At 47.2% G+C, this 24,921-nt stretch overlaps 1 protein-coding gene across 1 annotated transcript; it reads left to right on the top strand.

Moving 5' to 3' along the window:
- Positions 1-551: 551 nt before the first annotated feature.
- Positions 552-19,153, top strand: LOC119376940 (decapping and exoribonuclease protein-like; the record flags this gene model as incomplete). Its single annotated transcript, XM_037646600.2, has 4 exons — positions 552-807; positions 6,128-6,263; positions 11,270-11,355; positions 18,914-19,153. Coding segments are annotated over 4 exons (617 nt in total), but the record flags the coding sequence as incomplete, so codon positions are not given.
- Between the last annotated feature and the right edge of the window lie 5,768 nt (positions 19,154-24,921).

The raw sequence follows: 24,921 nt of genomic DNA on the forward strand, positions 1-24,921 counted from the left end.
CCGTAAAGCTTTTTTTGCAGTTTTTTACGTCATATGCACGTCAGCATACTTTTTCTGGCCTTGTATATTCGAAAAGCAAACATAGCCAGAAAAAGGTTGAATGTGGCTGCAGACCGCACAGCTTATTGTCAAGCTGTTGAGATCGAATTGACGTGGCACTTTAATTGACCTTTCTTTGCCAAGAAGAAATGAAACGCACCGATTTCATGCTACATGTCGTGCTAATTTATGACCCCCCCCCTCCCTCCATCTTTTTGCTGTCGCTGTAAGGGGTCCCTCACCACTTCAACCGGTCCACAAGAGGCTTCCGAGGCATTCATGGCTGAGAAACACTGTGCATGTTAGTGCGTTAAGCGTTTACGCGTATGCGGAACTTAGCAAATCTTGTGGACCGTCTGGTGTGTTTTCCCACTTTCGCACTCTTTGTGCTTGTTGTGTTTGTCATGGGTAGGGGTGTGGCCTGTTCAGAAATGTCACCACCCATTCCTTTAAAGCATATCACTAAAAAAAAAAAACTTAATATGTAGCAAAGAATGTAAGTTTGCGCTGAGCCATATCGGCATTTACTTGGACCGCAGAGGAACCTGGAGCTGTCCCCGATGACGACGAGCTGCTCAGGGAATCGGAGGCTTACACCGTCATCCTCCGCAGCAAACTCGGATCGCACTCTATTGTGCTTGGTGCCGAAGTGAAAGCGGTGGACCCCTCCGTTGAATGCGAGCCGGGATCCACGGCTAGCTACGTAGAGTTCAAGGTGACTCGGGATCAAGGCGGCTCAACGGATGCACGGCGGGAGAGTTTCAAAAGGTGCGTGTCTGCCACGATGAAGTCAGTGCACGGGGAACGACCGCTTTTGCTCGCCTAAGCACAAGCGAAACAAACTTCTGAACAGTTAAAGCGTCCGTGGAATTCTTTGAACTGGTGTCTAAAACTGCCATGATTGGCTAACTTGGCGTTATGCAGAAATTGGAAGAATGGGAATTTTAGTGTTTTCGGGACATATTTCGGATGCGCATTTTCTCGCGTTGTGGGTTCATGTGGCAGCGATCAGTGCACGCACAAAGTTAAATTCTCAAGTGTTATTTCTAAATGAATGCATAAGTACTTGCTGAAAGCGGTTGACATTTTGTGCAATGATTGTCTCTTTCCGCAACTTGCCATATGCTTACCAGATAACGAGGCAGCCAAAATGCATATCATCAAATAATGTAAAGTATACATCATTTCGGAAATCAATATGAATGATTTGCAGCAAAATATGCAAACATGTAACAAAGTTAAGAAGCTAGGCACATAATACTTATGCGTGCGCTTGCCATGTCGCGTGAAAGAATGAGGCTTTCTGTGTCATTCCTTCAGTGCGAGACAGCGTTCACACACACAGCGATTGTCGAACGGACTTGCCCAGAAGAAAAAGTCGCCATACAGACGCGTGAAAAATGACGAAAATCAGGGAGTAGCAACAAATTAAAAAAATATTGCCGTATTGGGTACACGGTAGGCAATGAAATTTTGCTAGAGCTGCGCGAAGTTTCCGTTTTATCGACCGCGCTCTTTTCATGCTAGGGCCTGTGCTGACTCTCTTCGGAGCTGTAGGCGCTTGCATGCGACAGCAGCTATATGGACACTCTCAGCGGCGTTTTGCCGGCGATGTCATGTTTTGCATATGTATATGTATCCATATGTAAATAAAAGCCAGAAAGAAAAGCGATTCAGGAAAAATATTTTCCGAAGCGCGCGACTGGGGATTCCAACCTACGACCCCTCCGTCCGCAGCGCGCTGTGTTTGACGACTCCACCACGCAGCATACGTCCGTCAGCATACTAACAGAGAGCTACCTATATACGCCATTTACCGCTGGCGGTACGCAGAGCTCGGAGGTGCTTCGGCGTATTTACTACAGCCGCGAGAGGGCGCGAAGGGAGCTCTTTAAAGGTCGTCGCCCCACTCGCGCTTTGCCGGAGTTGGGATACGCGCCTCTGACATGTACTTTGACATACAGAGTGTGGTCGCCCGTGCTCGCGCGCTTTTCTCTTGAGGGGTGCGGAGGAGGGGGGCTGTACGCCTTGTGCTTTCATTGCAGAGTTTGCGTTGAAGGTGTAGACCTCGCGCAGCTCACTTCGCTCGCTGCAGCGGCAGCGTTTGCCAAAGGAGTGAGCTGCTAGCTGGAAGAGCCGAAGTAGAGGCTAGTTGAAATAACAATTGTGATAGTCGCGCTCGTCCTGTGTTTACCTTTGCGTTCTTTCCGTGTGTCTTTTTTGTGCTTGAGCAGCGTACTGCAAGTGTCGAGATATGAGAGTTAGTTCGCGCTCCTCTTGTGTGTATTCTGTTCGTGTCTTTTGTGCTTGAGCAGCGCGCTGCAAGTTTTAAACAGGTTTCCGTTCTTCATGTGACATCCCAATTTGTTGTTAGCGCATTCATTGCTTCGCCATTGCAGCGAAACTGTGACCTTTTTTCGTCGAACTGCAGATAACATGCTATTTATTGGCCAATAGCCGACATTAATCACGAGTGGCGTTACAGAGAAACATCGCAGAGTAGCCTCACTTGCATTCAGAGGAATGGCAAAGGAAGAGAGCGATCGCGTTTCATCATACGCGCTGAAGGTCATGAAGCACGCTGTTGTAACTTCTTTCCTCCGTGCCATATATTCTTGTGTAGCTTCCAGCGCTCTCGTTGGAACTAGAGATCAAAGGGCTTAAAGCGTGCGACAAATAACAGTAACTCCGCCCTGTCTTGACGGATTCGTGAGGCAATCGATTCGTGAGGCAATCAACCCTGATACTGAGGTCATTCGATAGTTACTTAGAAAAGTGGTTCAGGGACTGTTAACACACTGTAAGCCGTAGAACGTATACATTCATGTGTTCCTGCAGTTATGCAAACGTGAATGACAGATATCGCACTGCTGCAGCTGCTGTCTGGGTGACGTAGCCTAGTCAGGCACCTTTCGGGCCTTTTGCTGCGTCCCCTAAGACAGTTGTAAATTGTCTTGAAGCAATGAATGAATGAATGAATGAAAAATCTTTTTCTGCACATAGCTATTTCCTTTCCCTATTGCGCTGCTTCACTTCTGCTTCACGAATAACGGCCGCGATGTTCACAATCCTGTTATTTCTAAAAAAAGCAGTAGGTGGTGCTATTGTCACGTGGTCGTGACGTCGACGAAGGCAGCAGTCAGCACGTCCGAGATGAAACTCTTTATTAGGCCGAACTTGCGGCCGGGAAAATGAAACTCCAGCTACAGCAATAAACTGATACCGGCGAACAGAGCGTCGACCGTCGATCAACTGAGAAGCAGTCAAGCGCGTCGGCTTTTATACAGGCGCTATCGAACCTTCCAGCGATGTCGCTGTTGGGGCCGTTATCTCTCGACAAAGCTGGAACATTCTCGTGCGGCGCGCAATCTTAACAAAACAATCTACTACAATCGAGAAGCTTCTCGAACACTGCTTTGCGGACAGCGTCGATCGTTGATAAACGTCCTTGCTGGTCAAACCCGAATAATTCAAACTAAAACAAGAAGTGGGCGTGGCACTATATAAAAGCGCCAACATCGCATTAGCAACACGGAATAAAGCAGCGGGTTTTCTAATCCAGTTACCAAATTCAGCAAACATATTTTAAACATCAGGAAGCGTCAATAATGTAGGACACAGAGCAACAATACGCGAAAACATTTGAGGGACTCGCAGTTCAGTACACTAACTTTATGAGTGGCCGTACCTGCAATGGCTGGACACCGACTGCCTCACCCTCGCCATTCGTCCGCTTTTCTTTCTGTTCTTTGTTTTGTGCAAGGGACGCTAATAAATAAGTGCTATGATAAGTATTAGGACGCATACAGGTGACATACATGCAGTGTGCGTAGTCTTGATTCTCCTCCGTAGTGTTTTACCTTGCTTTAATTATGGATAAGCAGCTAGGCCAAGCCGCCACTACTAATTGGAGGCCCCAATGCAGTCATTTTGTTTCATTGGTAGCAGTCAAATAAGCGGCAATCTTCTTGTATTCGCACACTACACCACTTTAAAACTTGCTTGGAAGAACTATCGTTTCAGTAAAAAGAAAAGATTCGTTTGTTTTTTTTGTCTATCGTCTCCTCACCTATAGTTGCGCAACGATTGAAACTCCCACAGCCCACCCCTTCTTGATGTCCCTCACAATTCGATTCTTTCCAAGGCCATGCGAATAGGCATTGTGAGCTCGTCAGTGAATATCGCCGAAAATATTTGCCATGCCTTGTTCCCTTTTTAGATGCCAAATATCTTAAGGCGGAGCTCAATCCGGTGGTGGTGGTGTGCGGCGTGACCACCTTTACTGCGCATGCGCGTACCCTCTCCACTCCCCCTCACCATTCCCCCTGTCCTCTACCCCTCTCCCCTTTCCCCCTCTCCACTCACCCTTTCCCCTTCCCGCTTTCTCCTCTCCACTCACCCTCTCCCCTTCCCCTCTCCCACGCCCCTCCCCACTTCCTCTCCCCCCTCCCCCTTTCCACTCTTCCTCTGAAACGCGGGCTAGACATGCCGAAATTCTCTCCTGCGCAACGCCGCGATGAGCTCGAGCGCATGCGCGTCCCCTCCCCTTCTCTCTCCTCTACTACGCTGCCCCCCTCTCGCCCGCCTGTCGACCGCGTTCCTCGCTCGCCCTGTGAGAATTAACGGCCAGGCTAGATGGAAGATAGGACGCGCGTAGCGTCCCTCTTCGCGTTCCACGACGCGAGGTCGGTAGCATGCCCAACGAACGCCAACGGAACGCGATCGTGCAAGTGCTCCGGCTTCGCATCACCTCATGGTCCCCATTAGCGGGAGATGGTGTAAATTTTTCTACTTAATGTGGCTGCAGTTGTTACATTATTTTTCGTTTGCTGTTTTTATTTGGTTTCACCCTGCCTTGTGGAAGGTCTAATACTAGGCTGTATATAATCTTTTTGTCTGGGCATATGTGGGCCCCAAACGGAACATCGAATTAACTTGTCTAAGAAGAATATCAAGTTACTAATGTAACCATACGAAACAGAAGATATTTTTTCGTCATTCAAATTGTGAATTCCCCTCCCCTTTCCGTCCCCTCAGATACACACAGTAGATTCTCTCAGCCTTTACAGCTGTTTCTACTGACTCTACAGAAATGTACCTATATCGGTTACTGTTTAAAAATTCACACAAATGCACTTATTAACACGAAAGTGTTTTATGCCAGGGTCCACCACGGCTCCACTGACGTATTTCCGTCACGGATATGACGTTGTGAAATATAAAGACTAAGAGGTGGCAAAGAAAAAAAAACGAAGAAAAAGTTTTCACCGGGAGTCGAACTTACGACCCCTCGCTCCGCAGTGCGCGGCGCGAAACGATCAGGCCACAGACGGCACATTCTTCGCCATGCTAAGGGCGAGCTGTTTATGTACACCATTTGCCGGTGCCGGTACTCGGAGGTCGGTGGTACATCAGCGTGTTTTCGTTATCACTAACGAGATGGCGCGAAGGGCTCGGAGAGCGCGTTTCAAAGATCGACGCCCCACGCGTCGCGATGAGTGCGCGCCTCTTCAGGGCGTGGTCGCTTGTGCTCGCGCTTATCTCGTGATGACGGTGGCTTGTATGTCTTGTGTCTTGTATGTCTCACCACAAGCACCACAAGTTTGCATTGAGAGCACGAATGTCACTTTGCGCACTGCAGCGGCCGCGTTTGCGAAAGGAGCGCGCTGCTCACACAAAAATAAGTTACAGCTGTGACAGTTCGCGCTCAACCTGTGTATGTTCCTTCCGCGCGTCCTTTCTGCTTGAGCAGCGCGTTCCAAGTTTCGAGATACTTGCCGTTGTTCGCGTGACATTACAATTTGTTGCTATAGCATTCAATCCATGGCTAGGCGCTCAACTACGTCTGTGAAGTCACGTTTCACTTTCGTGTTATACCGATTCCTATGGCAGAGGGATCAGCCATGTTTTGCTTTTTTTGAAATATTCTTCTATTGGGCAGTGAAAATATTGAGGACCCTTGTTGATCCGGAACAATACATTTGCGTGAAGAAGCTTAGTTTTTTAGCTAAAAGAGAAGTTACTGGGATATTAAATATGCATCGAAATTTATATACTGTCATTTGGCATCTTGTCGATGCCTCCGCAGGCACGCGTTGCTGGCGTGGTGGGCCCAGTGCCGCTTGGCTGGCGTACCTAGGGCGCTGTGCGGATACCGTAACGAACATGGGATTCTGGTCAACATTGAAGATATTGACGTCAATGACATGCCGAAAATGGCTGAGGTGAGTTATGCTTGTCTGAACTAGGCTACTGGATACCAGCGCACTTTACACTTAAATCATAGTATGAAGTTCTTACGACAAAGAGCGCAAGAAACAGACCGCGAAAGACCGAACTTCTACAGCGAAAGCTGTAATGAGATTATTTCAACGGCCGTTTTTGGCACCGTAGTTTTCCGCGACCGCCGCCACCGCCGGTGTCCGTAACCCCAATCGCGCGAAAGTAACACGAAATAAGAAAAAATATTTAGGATGGAACAGGGGTTCGAACCTGCGCTCTCTGCGTGGGAGCCCACTATTCTACCTCAGAACCATGCCGGTGCTTGAAACTTTTGCAAAAAGACCCTATACAGGATTCATGTCGGGAACGAACCACACTAAGATATGAAAAAAAAAGTCACAGTTTCGCCGCGAGGGCGAAGCAATGAATGCGATAGCAAGAAATTAATGCTATACGAAGTGAGGCTCGCCAATGGATACTCTCAGTTTTAACAGCGCTCCTGTTGCAAAGGCGGCCGAAGCAGCGAAGGAAACTAGCGTGCTTCAAGTGTCGAGCTGTGACACTTGATTGTTCGTGCTCATCTTCTGTTTGTTCGTTTTGCGGCGTCCCTTAAGCTCGAGTCAGGGGCGTAGCCAGAAATTTTTTTCGGGGGAGGGGTTCAACCATACTTCATGTATGTTCGTGCGTGCGTTTGTATGTGTGCATGCCTATATACGCAAGCAAAACTGAAACATCTCGGGGGGGGGGGGGTTTGAACCCCCCCAACCCCCCCCCCCCCCTTGGCTACGCCCCTGGCTCGAGTGACTTTCGTACGCTCCGTAACATGAGCGCGGATATCACGGTGAAAGCTAGAAACATTCCTCTTCCCTTCACCATGAGAAAACCGCACGAGCAGACAGCGGAAGGGCAAGGTTCTCCCTGCGCAAATATAAGAAGAAGCAAGCGAGCTCGCCGACGACTTTTAAATGCGCCCGTCGCGCTCCTAGCGCCATCTCGCTGGCAATGGAGAAACGTTTATTATCGCCTGCCGGTCTCTGCGTCCGTCCAGCGGTAAAGGGTGTGTATATAACGCTCGCTGTTAGCTACGTGGAGGATCTGCGTTTCGTGGCGTAGTGGATAGCGCCACTTGCTGCGGAGCAAGAGGTCCCTGGTTCGATTCCGCGCTTCGGTAGCATTTTTCTGAATTATTTATCTTTGGGGCTTTTATATATATATATACATACTTATACATATGTGGTGCATGACGGCGGCGACGGCAAAATCCAGCTGAGACTGCCAATATAATTGCTATCGCAATAAAAAATCACAGCATATCCACGTGGTGAATGATGAAGAGTTCGGGGCGAAGCTCCTGAAGCAATATCATGGTTACACCGTGAAATCTTCAGTGGTTTCGCCCAGCGAGTAATCTCGCTGCCAACGTTTCGCAGCCGCTTCCCGCTCTCGCAGTCCCGGGTCCGCTTCTCGCTGCGCACGTTTTGCAGCCGTAGCACGAGCCGTCGACGTCTCCGGGTACGCTTCTCGCTGCGCACGTTTCGCAGCGGCCTCCTTGGCGCGCACCGTCGCGGATCCGCCTGACGCCGCGCGCGCTTGGCGGCGGCTTCGCGGGCGCACACCGCCTCGAGATCCGCCTGGCGCCGCGCTCGCTTCGCGGCGGCCTCTCGAGCTCGCACCTGGGGATCTTGCCGATGAGCACGAGCCGCAGCGGCCTTCCGCACCCGGCGCTCCTCGTCGTCCATGGTCCGCCAAGCAGCACGATCCGGCAAGCGCACTCGTACAGTCCGGGGAATGAGAGATCCCCGCGCAGCAGCCAATCGGAGAGCAGCTGCACCGCCAACGCCATCTAGCGTGCCTTCACACAGCCGCCTATTGTACGCATGTCTATGGTACAGCGCCCTCTCGGAAACGAGACGAGAAATGGAGATGACGACACAGAATGCGTACAGCGCCATCTAGTATATCGTCACCCAACTGCAGTTTACATGCATCTCTATGGGACGCGTCCTCCATTGTACGATAAGGGAACACTACGGGGCACGCCGGATGGATCGACGATCGACAACCGACCAGGTCTCGCTATAAGGAGCTCCACCCCTAAAATCCGTAAACAGGGGGTGGGTGCTCGAGCCGACGTTTCGACAAGTGGACTTGTCGGCTCCAGCTTCAAGGCTGGAGAGTTCCAGCCTTGAAGCTGGAGTTCCAGCCTTGAAGTTCTAGCTTTGAAGAAGACAAGTTCCGTTGTCGAAACGTCGGCTCGACCACCCCCTGTTTACGGATTTTTTCATCGCAAGCTTCCATCTTCCACTTCCTGCCGTTTTTCAAATTAACATATGTAATATAGCGTGGTAGAAGCGTAGAATAACAACCAGGCGTCACACAACGCGAATTGTGTAACCAGGCGTCACACAATGCGAATTGCGCAACGAGTGGGTTGTTGAATGCTTCCAACCCATTACAAAGGGCTCATAATTCTTTATCGTCATCAAGCACAGCGTTAATGCCTTACAGGCACATAATGCCTTACAGATGTTTAGCGGGTACCACGGTTCTCCTCAGAATGATGAAAAATGGCATAGTGGCTGCTTCCCTACTTGAAAAAAATTATGATTTATAGCGTAGTGGGTTCCTCGCAAGTGCACTTGTATTGGTTGCCGAGGAAGCCCATAAGGCCGCATAAGGTAGTCGAACCATGGACCTCTCGCTCCTCAGCGTACTGCATTAGACAACTCAACCATGTTCCATGCATGCGTCGGCGAAATAACGGCGAGCTATTTATATACACCATTTACCGCTGGTGATAAGAAAATGTAGGAGGAGCTTGAGCGTGTTTCCTATCACGGAACGCTCCTCATTTTTATTCACTTTGAAAACTGCCCTTGAGATGCGCACGACAAAGTGGCCCTTTTCCGTACACACTCGTGTTGTAGAAGGAAAAAAAAAACAAACAGTGAACACCGGGCACATCTTGCATCAGACGCCTCCGTGTGCAGGAAACGCAGGCGGTCACTCCACGCGCCGCAGTTTAAAAGAATAAATATCTAAGAGCATCTGATTCTCCATTGACGACACTTGCAGCGCGTTACTCGAGCACAAAGACGTAACAACTGCGACATTTGTTACTTCACGATTGCCCTGTGCATGAGTGTGCGTTCTGTTCGGGCGTCTTTCTTTGTGCTTCAGCGGCACGCCGCAACTATGCAGCTGCTTCTCGTTCTTCGTATGACATTCCAATTGCTTGCTATCAGATTCATTGCTTCGCCCTTGCGGCGAAACTGTGACTTTTTCTTCTCAGTCGAATTATTGATCCTGTCCCGCCGCCCCCGAAAGCTTTGCGCACCTAGTGTTTTGCACTGCCTCCAGGATCGGATGCGCCTCACCTGTTTCGCACTGCCTCCGCGATCGGCGCATCTTTGACCAAGCTACAATGTTATGTGAAGACAGCATCATGACGTGATGATGAGCTTTTGCATCACTAGAGCTGTGCCCGACGCCGCTGGACGCCGACGCCGACGGTCAATTTGAGCGTTTGATGAGGTATCTAAGGCGTTCGCCTTAGAGGAGACTGGCTCCCTGTTTACGTTCGGCCACAGCGACCAGCACCGTCTTCTTTCTCGACCTCTACTGCCTCTAGAGCGTGGCGTTGACTTCTTCCCACAAAAAAGAGGCATCGTCTGGATCCCCCGCTTGAAACAAAAATTAATGCTGAGTCATAAAATTTAGCGACGAGTTAAACAGTACAAGGATAAAATAAAATAAACGAGAAAAAGAAATCCAATGGGCCTGAGGGCAGGCTCGGCCCCACAAAGTTTGTAACTTGCAGTCAGCTCGAATAGTACGGCTTCATCCTGGTTACATGAACCATATCAGATGAACGTGGTCTACGAGAGTGGCGTGATGTCTCTGCTGAGACAACCACGTAGTTAACTTTGCCTAAGCGACGCAGAACACGCGAGGGTCCGAAATACCGGCCCAACAATTTTTCTGAGCGGCCTCGTGGTCGTATAGGGGCCCAAATCCAGACTAGGTCACCCTTCTTGTATTCTAAAGCTCTGACATCCTGGCCTTGCCGCGGCAAAATGCATTTGGCTCGCAAGCTTCCGCGCTTCCTTGGCACGCTGAACAAAGAAGTCTGTATCTGGAGTGGCGGTAGAGGTTGAGAAAGAAGTTTGTGGCTGCGTAAAGCTGAAGCGAAATGGCTTGTTCCTTTGTTGGCTAGTCATTTTGCGTGGCGCAGTGGCTGGGGATCAGCCAAGAGCTTGGCTGTGGTTAAGGAGGTGGCACGTATCCTGGTGGCAGAAGCATTTTTTTTCTTTTCAATACGACCTTTTTTCTTTCTTGTTTATTGTACTAGTCCTTTCTACATCGCCTTCAATACAGATTTACGTGAGGTAGAATGGTTTTGACGCTGGAACGCCGCTTTGCGTTCCGTCATCACATGCCGGCATCTTACAGCATACACGGTTCAAAATGATCTCTTTCGCTCGTGTCGTCGTCGTGTCTTTGGCCGACACCTTTCTCACGGGGGAGGTGGTGTGGTGCGGTCACCTGCGCAGTCTGTCTGTGGACGGGATTATGACCAGGCTCGTATCGCACATTGCTGGGCAGGACGGCGCGGCTAACAAGAATGTGAGAGAAATGGGGTGGCGGCTCTTGGGAGTCGGCGGCCGAGCAGAGTCGTTCGAACAACGACAGACGACGTATCCTCTTTCAGCTCCCTAACCCAGTTGTAACTATGTAACATAAACTTGTATCAATTTAGAAACCTCAGCGTCATCGTGCTATTGACAGCGACCCTTTCTATAACATACACCATATGCCACCACCCATTACCACAATCAATCATGGATCCTGGAGTCCATTTTCGACAGGGAATCTACATAAGAGGTTATCAAAATACTCCGTTTCGTAGTCAACGTGTTTAGCCCTAATTCATTTTCGCATTACATCTCCTATTTGTCCTACGAGTGCCACTTGTGAAATATGTGTTGTCTTTCTCGTTTCATTACAGGGAATGTGGTCGGAAGGCAAATGCATGCTCTTTTGCGATCGGCTCCTTTCATTCATCAAGCAGCACGTAAAAGTGGACGACGGGAGGTCAGTAAAAACTCCTGTTCATTTTTTTTTCGATTACTTTTTTGGTAATTTTGCGCCGGTTATGTCTTCGGAATCTTTTATTCGTTGCGAGGAATTTTCACTTAAAACAAAGTTGAATAGGAATTGTAACCTGGGGTCCTGAATTCTAATAATGCACCGCAAAGCGATTACAACCAGCCTTTTCAACAACACTGATAACTTCCCTTACGCAGATACTTGCTTTACTCGGCAAAGTTCGATGTAGTGAATGCAGGGCATAATTGTTTATGCAGGCTGCCTTAAACTGTCATGCCGCGCTTTTCCATACTAGCATAGCCACGGTGTGCGGGTTGGAGCAGTTACGAGGCACATACATCTCGTACATAAAAAAGCATTTATAACAGAAACACTGCGGTGACCCAGTGGCGGTGTTCGCTGCTGACTCAGAGTCACGCCCTCGATCCCATCATCGGCGGTCGTATTTCGATTGAGGCGAAATGGGGTGCTGTGCGATTTCCGTGCACTTTAAGGAACCCCAGCTGGTCGAAATTCTGGTGACCTCCACTACGGCGTCTGTCATAGCGTGAGTCGCTTCTGGACATTAAACCCCTTAAACGTACCATTTGGGAACCTCTATTATCTTTATCTCCAAAGTATAAGGAGAACTGGGAATGGGGCGAAGGATAGCAAACGTATCGCGCATACGCTGGCTTCTCGTATTACGCGGACATAACGCGTACTGAATAACTACACATGGCTGTCTTGTTATTCACAGGTGCACACTGCCGAACGCCTGTTTAGCTAAAAGCACCGCATAAAAAATTAATGAAGTCATACATGAGGGGCTGTACTTCAACGATTGGTTCAATACTGAAAGGCACTTGGCACTTTGCGTTTGTTCTGATGCCTATAAATCCAGGAAATGAAATGACAGACCAAGATTGTCATCGTGGTGTGTGATGCAACCGTATGGCGAGCTAGCGGTGCGTTTTTTTAGAGCGACGCCATGTATGGCCATTTTTCTATGTGTTTCTTGTGTTGTGCTAACATAAAAAAAAATTCGCCAGATCCCATGTATGTGGAACTCATTTTCATGCGAAGCGGTTACGCAGTGGTAACCTATATGGCGGATTTTTCGCTTTGAGCCAAGTGTTACGAGGTTGTTGAACGTCTTTGTGTCCTTTCAGTAGTTGGGCTCATATCGTGTGTTTACCAGGCACGCGGAGTACACTGGCGTGTAAAGGAAGGAAAGATGACTTTTAAGGGCTCGTTTTTCTGTTAGACACAATATAATGAGAACTAACAGACAATAATCCCGAGGAAAGCCAATGAATATTGCCAAGGAATGCCAAGGGTAGCTCATTGTTCGACGGAACGTCAATTACGGACGGAGCGACAATTATATGTGATTAATTGAAATCTAACGCGGTCGCATTTCACGATGCATGTTCTCCAAGACAGCATACATAGAGCTTTAGACGCATAACATATTGCAGTGAAAGAATGCGGACGAACTACGGTACACAAAAGCTAGCGCATATAATCCCTCAATACTGGATGCACATCCCACAATTACCCCGGTAGTACAAGACAGCCGATCGGTAATTTCGTTTAAAAAGAAAATACACACATATCTACTAATGCTTCAAAAGTGATTTTTTTCCTAGATGGCGTCACTCAGGTTGCCGTTAAAAGAGACGTGTATGAATATCTGTCACAACTTCATTTAGTGAATAGTAATGGCGTGGTTTCGTATTCAATAAGTCCAGGTATTTGCGCATATTCCTTGTTTTGTCTCTTTGAGGAAAAAAGAAATGTTATGACTCACTAACATTAACAGCGACATAGGTAGCCTGCCGGCTTCAATTTATCTGAGCATCGGCAAGCCTTACATGACCACGTTCAACATTGACGTAAGCGACGGCCTCGTTAATGGAAACATGGGCAGGCACCTTGTGGTACATCGAGCGTGATCAACAGGGCAACCTCTTGCGACTGTGGCTTGAATTTCTAGCCTCCATGGTAGGCATTGTCGTCCCACCCAGGACGAAGCATATCACACCCCACACCCTCAACTGAATTGAAGTGGTTGCCCGTGGGACTGCGAACCACCGCAACCACGACATACGCCAGAAAAATATCTGGTGTAAGAGGGAACAGTTCCTCCTTGCGCAAGCAAACGCCATAACTATACATAAGTCACAAAAGGCTACATACGCCCAAGTAGTCTTCGGATACGATAAGCGTCATCCACTGAAGTTGGTCTGCGTAGCACTTTCCAGGGCTACCAGCCTCGACGCCTATAACCCACCAACTCAAAAGGTGACGTCACGTTCCGACATGTCGCCGGTTCAATCGATACAGTCTGTCGGCATGACCCGGCTAGCAAACAGGCCTCTAGACATTGTCTTGGACCGGTTTACCACCTTCATTCGGTGCCACAACCACAACAATGGCCTCACGCTCGCCGCTGTCAACGTACAGTCCGTGCACACGCACGTGCACGACCTCGAAAAAGACGCTCTGCTCACAGAAATTGGCGTGTGAGCACATTCTGAAACCTGGAGCGATGAGCCCACTGCAGTTATGGGATTCCAATGTGTCGTCCACAGCAAGCGGCTTCATTGCAGGTTTGGCGGCGTGCGCACGTATAATATCGCGGCGATGCGCAACTTCAGCGTAGGCCGCATCCCACTTCGCCGGCCGCCAGACACGGAAACACTCATACAAGCAGCGGAATCGGTGAGGTCTGCGTTGTGCGCACATCAATCACAATTACTAAGAGATTCCGCTCGCCGCCATCTACCTGAGAACTCTCAAGAACCCCTTCCACACATGCACACGGGTTCGTGAAACAGAGGTGCGTTCTCCATCATAACGAAGAAGTACAAGCACTACATATGAGCTTACTGCATCTGGTGTTGTTAATACCCATGTTGCTGTTGGTACCGTTACGCAGCTGTAAACAACTGCTTAAATAACACATGTGTGACTCTCCAACATATGTGCGTGCGTATACCGTTTGCACATATCTTTAGCGTCATTTCGGAACATTTCGCTCAATGTAAAAATTACGCCACATTCACGTTCCCGCCGCATGCTTCGCATAACATCGATTTCCATGGTACGTGGAATCTGCCGAATTTTATTGCGATAGCGATTATATGAACAGTCTCGGCTGGTTTTTTTCGCCGCCGTCATGCACCGTATATGTATAAGTATGTATATATATTTATTATTTTATTTATTTATTAATACTGTCAACCCTCATAGAGGGTCATAACAGAGAGGACAATACAATCACATACATAAAAATGTACAAGGTACATAAATATGCGTTATATTTGGCACTTCACAATGAAAACAGGTATTTCCCTAAATTTCAATAAAAAAATAACAATTCAAAATTCTCTGACATTTTTCAAAATATTTACAATGAGCATGAGGTCGCTTACATCATTTGGCACTGAACAAAAATCACATTGAACAATCTCGTAAATGCGCCTCACAGCATTTTCGAAGTCGGTGACATTATTTAAAACAACAATAGCGTTTGGTAGTTTATTCCACATTTCTACGACATCCAGGAAGAAAGAATATCGAAACGTGTCAGTATTTGTTCGGTATGGTTTTATGACGCAATCGTGGTTAGTTCGGGGGTTTCTTTTGCCTGGGTCGTGTAAATATTTTAGCTTGCCAATCTTAAGTTGATCGTGAATTATTTGGAAAAATACTTTCAGCCTATATTTTTTTCTCCGTAGTTTAAGAGAATCTAAGTTGCATCTCTGTAACATCAGCGTGACCGATTCCTTCGGTACGTTGAACAAATAAAACGTACCGCCAGTCTCTGTATTCTTTCCAGCTTCTTCTTAAGGGTCACTTGATAGGGACTCCAAACAACGGCTGAATATTCTAGTATCGTCCTAATGAAGGTGGTGTATGCAAAATGCTTTACGTCACGCGATGCATGTTCTAGTTTTTTCCTCAATATGTACAACTTTTGATAGGCTGTCGTGCAGACGTTATCTATATGTTCATTCCATGACAATTTCCGCGTAATTGTTAAAAGTCGCATATATATATATATATATATATATATATATATATATATATATATATATATATAAGTCCCAAAGAAAAATAATTCAGAAAAATGCTTTCGAAACGCGGAATCGAACCAGCGACCCCTCTCTCCGCAGCGCGTGGCGCTAACCACTACGCCACAAAGCGGGATGGACCTACTGGGGCCGTTCCCGACGTCGACTTCCGGCAACAAGTGGATTGTCATAGCGACTGACTACCTCACCCGCTACGCCGAGAAAAAGGCCTTGCCCAAAGGCAGTGCCTCCGAGGTAGCCAAGTTCTTCGTGGAGAACATCGTCTTGCGTCATGGCGCCCCAGAGGTCCTTATCACAGACAGAGGTACCGCCTTTACTGCGGACCTAACTCAGGCGATCTTGAAGGACAGCGAGACGAGCCACCGCCGCACCACCGCCTACCACCCGCAGACCAATGGCATCACCGAGCGTCTAAATAAGACCATCGCCGACATGCTCGCCATGTACGTCGACGTTGAGCACAAGACGTGGGACGCCGTCCTTCCGTACGTGACCTTCGCTTACAACACGGCCGTCCAAGAAACGACGCAGATGACGCCGTACAAGTTGGTCTACGGAAGGAGCCCGGCGACGACGCTCGACGCCATGTTACCCAACGTCACCGACGAAGAAAATGTCGACGCCGCCGCTTACTTACAACGTGCCGAAGAAGCTCGACAGCTGGCCCGCCTGCGCATCAAGACCCAGCAGCACACCGACAGTGGTCGCTACAATCTTCGACGACGCTTCGTCGAGTACCAGCCCGGCGACCGTGTCTGGGTCTGGACGCCAATACGACGACGCGGACTGAGCGAGAAGCTTCTTCGACGATACTTCGGACCGTACAGGGTACTTCGACGTCTCGGCGCACTCGACTACGAGGTTGTCCCCGACGGCATCACGAACTCCCAGAGGCGCCGAGCTCGACCCGAGGTCGTGCATGTGGTGCGCCTTAAACCGTACTATGCTCGTTAGCGCACCTGAGGAGGGTGTCAACTTGAGCTTGTTGGCATGGCTTCATCTTCGGAAACAGCGCGAGCACACGGGACAAGAAAGACAGACAGGACTTTGCGCTGGCTAACAACATGAGCGTTTATTTCGTGCGAACACATATATACGCTTCCTTGGAAATAGATAAACTCGGAGTGCGGTTGCACTCCGAGTTTCGATCAGACGCGTATCTTACGCAGATATCGTGACTGCCACGCCCGGGAAATATATGAAGCGTTCACGATTCATTCCATCGGGCCATCATGTGTAGGCGCACCGTCCATCGCACTAACCAACAAGGAGATTAATTACCTCCGTGATTGATCTTTGCTTTTTCATGCATTAGTCACGGCGCAGGCGTAGGGCTTCCCCTTTCCCTTTCCCTCATTCTCTCTTGTTTATCTATTTCCAAGGAAGCGTATATATGTGTTCGCACGAAATAAACGCTCATGTTGTTAGCCAGCGCAAAGTCCTGTCTGTCTTTCTTGTCCCGTGTGCTCGCGCTGTTTCCGAAGATGGCACCTGAGGACTCTAATGTTTGCTTTCTTTATTAGTTTTCTTTAGTATTGCATGTATTCATGTTCTGTTTTTAAGCATCGGGACGATGCTTTTTCAGAGGGGGGCATTGCCGCGAGTCTTATATTTCATGAGTGTAAGCTTCATCCACAAAGACTGTGGGCAACGCGCTGCGCAGGCCTCGCCGTGATGTGTAGGAAGCTTCGCGATTGTTTTGGAACAATCTGTTAAGGTTGCGCGCCGCACGAGAATGTTCCAGCTTTGTCGAGAGATAACGCCGCCACCAGCGATATCGCTGGAAAGTTCGATAGCGCCTGTATAAAAGCCGACGCGCTTGACTGCTTGTCAGTTGATCGACGGACGACGCCCTGTTCGCCGCTATCATTGTACAGCGTGTATTGCTGTAGTTCTAGTTCTCATTTTCCGGCCACAAGTTCGGCCAAATAAACAGTTTCATCCTGCAAACGCCGACTGCTGTCTTCGTCGACGTCACAACCACGTGACGATATATATATATAAGTCCCAAAGAAAAATAATTCAGAAAAATGCTTTCGAAGCGCGGAATCGAACCAGCGACCTCTCTCTCCGCAGCGCGTGGCGCTAACCACTACGCCACAAAGCGCAGATCCTTCAGGTAGCTAACGGCAAGCGTTATATACACACCCTTTACCGCTGGCAGGACTCAGAGAAGGCAGGCGCTTATAAGCGTTTCTTCATTACCAGCGAGATGGCGCGAGGAGCGCAACGGGCGCATTTAAAAGTCGTCGGCCAGCTCGCTCGCTTCATCGAATATTTGCGCAGGGAGAACCTCGCCCTTCCGCTGTCTGTTCGCGCGGTTGTTGTTGCCGGGGGGCAGATGTTCTTGCAGCTTAGCAGCGCGTCCATCACGGGCCGCTTTTCTTTCTATCGCATTCATTGCTTCGCCCTTGCGGCGAAACTGTGACATTTTTCTTCTTTAATTCCATTGCGAGATTCAACCAATCGACAACACCGCCTACCCCTACATATCATTTTCTGTTACACTGACTCCTCCACACGATCGTGCTAAGATTGCAAAAGCCTTTGTTGATATAGACTGATAATCACTTGGGGCGCATACCCGCCCACCATGGGCCGCGGTAAGCGGGTATGTGGCTCACGTTGGTGGTGGAAATGCTTTCATGTCGTACGAGACAGGGATTTCACGTTATTCATGTCTCGATTTGCGAATCGTGTTCACCATACATTCACGTCCTCCTCTGCCAGTTTTGGTATGTACCAAGCTAAGGAGACGACCACGAGAGAGTCAAGACGTAGATAGATAGATAGATAGATAGATAGATAGATAGATAGATAGATAGATAGATAGATAGATAGATAGATAGATAGATAGATAGATAGATAGATAGATAGATAGATATGGTCAACGTGCGTTTGGTTCGCTAAGAAATGCGAAGCAAACACTAAGGCATATCTCCAGTTGACGCAACGGCCTTGAGATCACAAAGACGTAGGCGGATAGATAGATAGATAGATAGATAGATAGATAGATAGATAGATAGATAGATAGATAGATAGATAGATAGATAGATAGATAGATAGATAGATAGATAGATAGATAGATAGATAGATAGATAGATAGATAGATAGATAGATAGATAGATAGATAGATAGATAGATAGATAGATAGATAGATAGATAGATAGATAGATAGATAGATAGATAGATAGATAGATAGATAGATAGATAGATAGACGTCAAAGTGCGTTTGGTTCGCTAAGAAATGCACCGCGTTTAGAAGATGAGCGTAGACCGATCGCGAACACCCTGCAATACCATTCTGAACCGCGGCGGAAGTGAGATAGCCATCAAGCGCTCTGCCTGTAAAAACAACAACAGTTATAATAACATTGATCGTAATAATAATGATAACGGTAACATTTCTGTGCCATATTTTTTCTGATAAGTCACTGATCTACTTGTTTTCTGACTCCCAGGACAGTGTACCTGTTTGAATACATACCAAGGTCTCGAGAAATCGTCTGCAAGCGCTTGAGAGATCCCGGAGAGACTTACAAGCCCTGGGGCAGCTTACCAGAGGTGTTTGAAGGCTGTGGAAGTGTGCATACCAGCTGAGCGTCTCATCGCACCTCGAGCTACGCATTTGCAAACAGCTTTTCTGCTTCTTTTTTGATTTCTTCAAAGACCGAAGGTTTCATGTTGTGCGGTAATCTATTATAACTGCTTACTGTTATTGCTGCAGATGTAACACTGCTATAATATCATTGGACATGCAAACCGTATATTGTGTTCCCACCATTTAAATTGTAACATCTGAAGTTGCAGTAAAATTCAGTTGCTGGCCCAACGTTGTCCTGTGTTGCGATTGGCCTACTCTGAGAGAAGATCAACGGGTAAACGATGATCTGAGCGGGAACATCATACCGCGGACACTGGGACATCGGGAGGCATAGGAAGAGCCAGATACGATACTGGATAAAGAGAAGCGTATTAGCACTTTATTACATGGCTTAAATGTTGAAATATTCGTGACGAGAGTCAACTTAATGGCTCGTTATAAAGGGCCTCTTCTTCCTAGGTCCCTAGACGGAGAAGTTGCTCCGAATCGATCAGCTAGATCACATCACGCACGCCACTTTCAAGGGTGTCGTCGCCCACACCGGTCCAAGTAAACGCCCTCGACGGGTACACAACCACTATTTTAAGACCTGTCTGAGACCTTTCCTCTTCATTCTGAGTCTCAAAATGGTTTTGGGCTATTCTGAGACCTTTCCTCTTCTGGTTTCTTCTCACGTTAAAGTAGATGTAGTCCTACAGCTGCGAGCTCTCGTTCTGCGTCCTAGTTCTCTTTCGCTTTGAGTTGGCTGGTCTCCTGACCACATTGCTCGCATGCAGGCAAACCTGATCGCGTGGCTCGTGGTTTCTTCTAAAATTTTCGTAAGGAATTCATCGTCAGGGTGCCACGAAATACTTGTGTATTCCAAACGAGGTCGCACATATCACGAGCAGGCTGCTAGCTTCACATTGATGGGAGCGGACTACATTGTCGGCTTACCAAGCTCAATAACTCACTATAAAGTATTCCATGTAAGAGGGCGAGGGAAACTGTAACAGAAAATAAAACAGGTAACTCATCAACAGCGATGTCATAGCTGTTCGTTTACCTTTTTAATAATTTCGTTTATAATGTCGCCCATCATGGATTCGGCTACCTCCTTAATTATGCCTTTGAATATTGCTGTTGCAGCTTCCAAGATCGTGTTCGTGGCTGGATCGGTCAGCTTCAATGCTTGTAGTCGAACCTCAAGCCCCTGAAGTGAGATGATCTCGAAGGATTGTAGAGCGAGCTCTGCATCGCTCGTCCTGCGTGGAAAAAAATAGTTTATTTGAAAGGACCTGAGCGCGAAAGTCATATTGTTCAGCGCCCAGAGAAATGGCTCACACGCGAGGCAGGTTCAAGTGCGAAAAAAGGAAATGGTACCAATGTATGCACAACCGAACGTGCATCATCATTCACGTGTGTTGGCTAACGCGCTGCATGTACAATTTCCCTTGAAAACGAGGACTAACGTTTGAATACCATGACCATTCCTCAGGAGCTTTAGCCAGCTGTGCAGTTTGTCTCGCTTTCCCAGTGAGCCAAATTGTGTCATCAACATTGGGCTACTGCGACTGTGCTTTGGTGGGCCATCTGCTACTACAGATGGTTTAGCAGACAATATTTCAGCTAGGTAAATGCGCCACAGCGTCGGTCTCCGAATATGCGACCTCGCTACGGCGTATGCGATGTATGTGTATACGCCTAATTCACGAATGCCCCTGAATAGGTGTCCTTATTTTACAAGGTGGTATATATAGTACGCGGGTCAAAACAATCGCATAACACGGATAACATTAACCTCACAATTAAGCGTGACGGAAAGCGAACGACCGTGCGCTAGATGGCGCGGAAGCCCCCGACAGCGCGAAAGACAGATTGAGCGGCGGCGCCAGTGCTTGGCAGTGTGGAAGTTACATGTATCCTAGACACTATTATCTTTGATACTGTTTGACTATCTTGTAGCTGTGTTGCGATACGTCGTGCAAAACCTGCATCAGTATCTGTATTTCCGTTACATTAAATGTATCGTGTAATTTAAAATATAAGTTGCAGCTTTTTAAACTAATACTGCGTCATTACGCCAACTGAATAAAATTAAGGCTTTGAAATTCTTTATCTTTCTGCCAGAGTCCACCAGCAAGGGCAGGCGATGAGGTCGACGCGTCCCTATTGGTAGAGCATAGTCATGTGGTGGCGCTCGCGCTGTCTCGAGAAATATAATCGCGTGAACGCTTAAGCCCAGTTGACCTTTTGATTCCTCTTTGTTTTCTTTTTAGTTGTGTTAGTGCCACAGCACTCGCTCTTATCCAATGTTCTGTGCCGCATAGTCCCATGCTTGGCGCATCTATTGCGCTAGTTCTGATGCGGCTATGGTGTGGTTATCAAAATTGCTCTTGCTTGGGGCTTCGTTACGAAGTCCGAATAATGGAAGAACGGCCGGTTGCTTTGCGTCTCGTGGCTTTCACACACCAGTAGTTTTAAGGATCTCGTGGATTTAAATCTCACTTGCACGCTATGAGATTCACTTTTATACAAATAAGATTCTAATAACTATAGTACCACCGGTAGCGATGCTAGATCTAATGGAACAAGAATTTACCTAAACAGAAGATATCTCGGCATGCCGTATGTTTTTCTTCCTGCTATCTTTATTCGAAGAGTTCTTAAAATGATGATTTGATTGCTAGCAAAATAAGTACTTTCTTAGCTGTCATTCTTTTGGATCTCATACATTAACTAGGTCTCAGTATGCTGTTTTTCTTCTCTTTTTATTGCAATGTGTGTTTTGTTACGTACTGGGATAGTACGCACCCTGTTTTATTCTTGCATTTAATTGTCTGCGTCATTTCAACTGCTGATTTACATTCTACTCGAGTTTACTGTTATGTCCAGGCACTGTTGAGGATTATTATATAATAATCTGGGCTTGCCTGGAGGATAACAAAAGTTCTGCTTACGAGTTAGTAAAATAGTGAAACTGAGTTTGCAATAATGGCAATTATTAGGAGCCACCTTAAATATGTTACGAAGTCCTTCGTTTTTCTCACGTGCTCGAGCGAGGCAGTTTGGGCTATTTTCCATAGGCACTCAATTTTCTATTGCCTCACCTTTACGAATAAGTTCACGATACTTCATATTTAATTGTGATAGCTAGTAAACATGCCGTGCTGCATCGTGTTTTGATACTTATTCACTGTGATTGTTCAATATGGAATAGCCTTTCTATTTTACTTAGATATATTTGTTTTTCATTTTATGCATCCCTATTTCTTTACTTTGTCTAATCATGAGGGTATATATATCTGAGCTATAAGTGGTAGCAGCGTGAATAACGGCGGTCGCCTGCGACGCCTTGTGAAACGTTACAATACGTCTGAAACGTTTTTGGGCTGCACATGTTCTCTCATAGAAGAAAAATTGTTAAAGATATTGCATGTTCATATGTCGTTAATGAACGCGTCACGCTAGCAGGTTTCTTAAAATTCACATGTTCCAAAGGCCCTTCACGGGAATACATAGGGAGTGGTTACAGTGAAATAGATCTACACTCGTCAACAGCAGAAAAACTAAGCAGAAAATAAATAACACTGGCGAACACAAATAATATGACAAGGTTTAGACATACGCGTTAAAACAACATTATGAAGTGAACTATTTAACATTTGTACAAATGCCTCGTGGTTTAATAGGACTCAACGTCCTGTGGTAGATCATTCTAATGACGGATGGCACACAACAGTGGCGAGTTATTTAAGAGGTTAGTATGCGCATACGGAACTACAACCTTTAAGGGGTGATCTAGGCGCGGGAAAGTGCGATGGGCAGGAAATACGTAAGAGGTGGCAAATGATGAATGATTATGACACAGCTTGTGGAAATGAGGTAGCAGTGGCCGCAGTCGTCTTTTCTCTATTGCGATGGGAGGTTCAGTGATGCTTTGATATTAGTGATGCTCGAATGACGTAAGTAGTTGCTAGACACAACATTATTTACAACTAGCAGAGAAGAAAGCCAAGCAAACTACAGTGGACGAAAATATAACTTGCCGCCGGTAGGAACCGAACCTGAGACCTTCGAATAATGCTTCCGATGCTCTACCACTGAGCTACGGCGGCGGTCATCCTCCCGTTCACTTTATGGGGTGTATATGTGCATTTAAACCTAGGAGTGTTAGCGCCGCTAGTAGCCATGATGGCGAGTGTGGAACACTTTTTCTGCCTGCTGGCGTCACGAAGCACGTGATCATTTTACGAGCTGGCAGCTGACCAATAATCCCTCGAAAAGAACATGAAGGCATTCAGTCTCTAGTTATAAATAGTTTCTAGTTAAAAATTTGGCAGCTTTATTTTGGATAGACTGTAGTTTAATAAGTATATTTGATGTGGGTTCGAAATAAATCAGCCATATTCTATTTGAGAGCGAACCATTGAGTTTTATACTGCAAGGTTTTATCTTTCTGATAGCTTGATATAAGTGGCGTCTGATGATTCCAAGTGTTATAAATGCTTTAGATGTTATTGCGTCAACGTAAACGTTTCATGTCAGGTCGGCGGAAAGGGGCACGCCTAAATACTTTATTCAAGAAACCTGTTCTATAGCCATTGCGATAATCACGTAGGAATTCAGCGGGCCTTGGTAGCAGCCGTAAAAGTTGTAACTTTTGTTTTAGAAGCGTTAATTTTCATTTGCCATTGATCACACCAAGTGGAAATGCTGTTGAGGCCTTTTTGTAAAGCAGTGTGGTCGTTGCGGTTAGAAACCTGTCTAGAAATCACATAGAATCACATAGATGTCAGGTTGTTAGTAATGCCGTCAATGTAAACGAGCAACTGTATCGGTCTAAGTACTGAGCCTTGTGGTCCCCCGCACTTAACTTTAATTAATGAAGATGAACATGCAATAATTTACTCTCACAAATTGATAAAGCTTACTCAAAGTCATTTGTCCAGTTGGTAACGTTTCAGTTTATGTTAAGGCAGTAGCTCCATTAATAGACGATTAAGATGAAAAATGATTGCAGTTTTTCGCCCTATACCTGGCTCATCCCTCTGTGATAGGAATCGGTATAACACGAAAGTTAAACGTGTCTTCACAGACGTAGTTGAGCGTTTGTTGCGTATTCTATTGGCCCAAGGGCGAAGGAATGAATGCTACAGCAACAAATTGTAAGGTCACGCGAAGAACGGCAAGCAGCTCGAAACTTGCAACGCGCTGCTCAAGCAGAAAGGACGCACGGAATGAACATACACCGGATGAGAGCGAACTGTCACATTTGTAACTCATTTCTGTGTGAGCACCGCGCTCCTTTCACAAAAGCGGCCGCTGCAGTGAGCCATGCGACCTTCGTGCTCTCAACGCGACAACGTACAAACCACCGCGATGACGAGATAAGCGCACGCACGAGCGACCACGCCCTGTAGACGCGGGCGCTCGTCGCAACGGCGACGACCTTTAAAGTGCGCTCTTCGAGCCCTTCGCGCCATCTCGCTAGTGATAACAAAAACACGCTGTAGCGCCGATCTCTGATTACCGCCACCGGCAAATTGTGTACATAAATAGCTCGCCGTTAACATTGTGAAGAACGTGCCATCCGTGGCCGAATCGTTTCGCGCTGCGGAGCGAGGGGTCGTAAGTTCGATCCCCGGTGACGGATCTTTTTTTTTCTTTGCCCATTCTTAGTCTTTATATTTTTACAACGTCATATCCGTGACGGAAATACGTCAGTGGAGCTGTGGTAGACCCCGGCATAAAACACTTTCGTGTTAAAATGTCGCTGCCAGCGTTCTTGCTGCTACACACCTGTCCGGTGATCCAGTATTTCTTAAACGGTAGTGCGTTCACGGACAAGGTAAAACACCACACCACTATTCGGTCCACCTTGCC

Source organism: Rhipicephalus sanguineus, unplaced genomic scaffold (genome assembly GCF_013339695.2).
Source record: "Rhipicephalus sanguineus isolate Rsan-2018 unplaced genomic scaffold, BIME_Rsan_1.4 Seq289, whole genome shotgun sequence".
In the NCBI taxonomy this organism is placed as follows: Eukaryota; Metazoa; Arthropoda; class Arachnida; order Ixodida; family Ixodidae; genus Rhipicephalus; species Rhipicephalus sanguineus.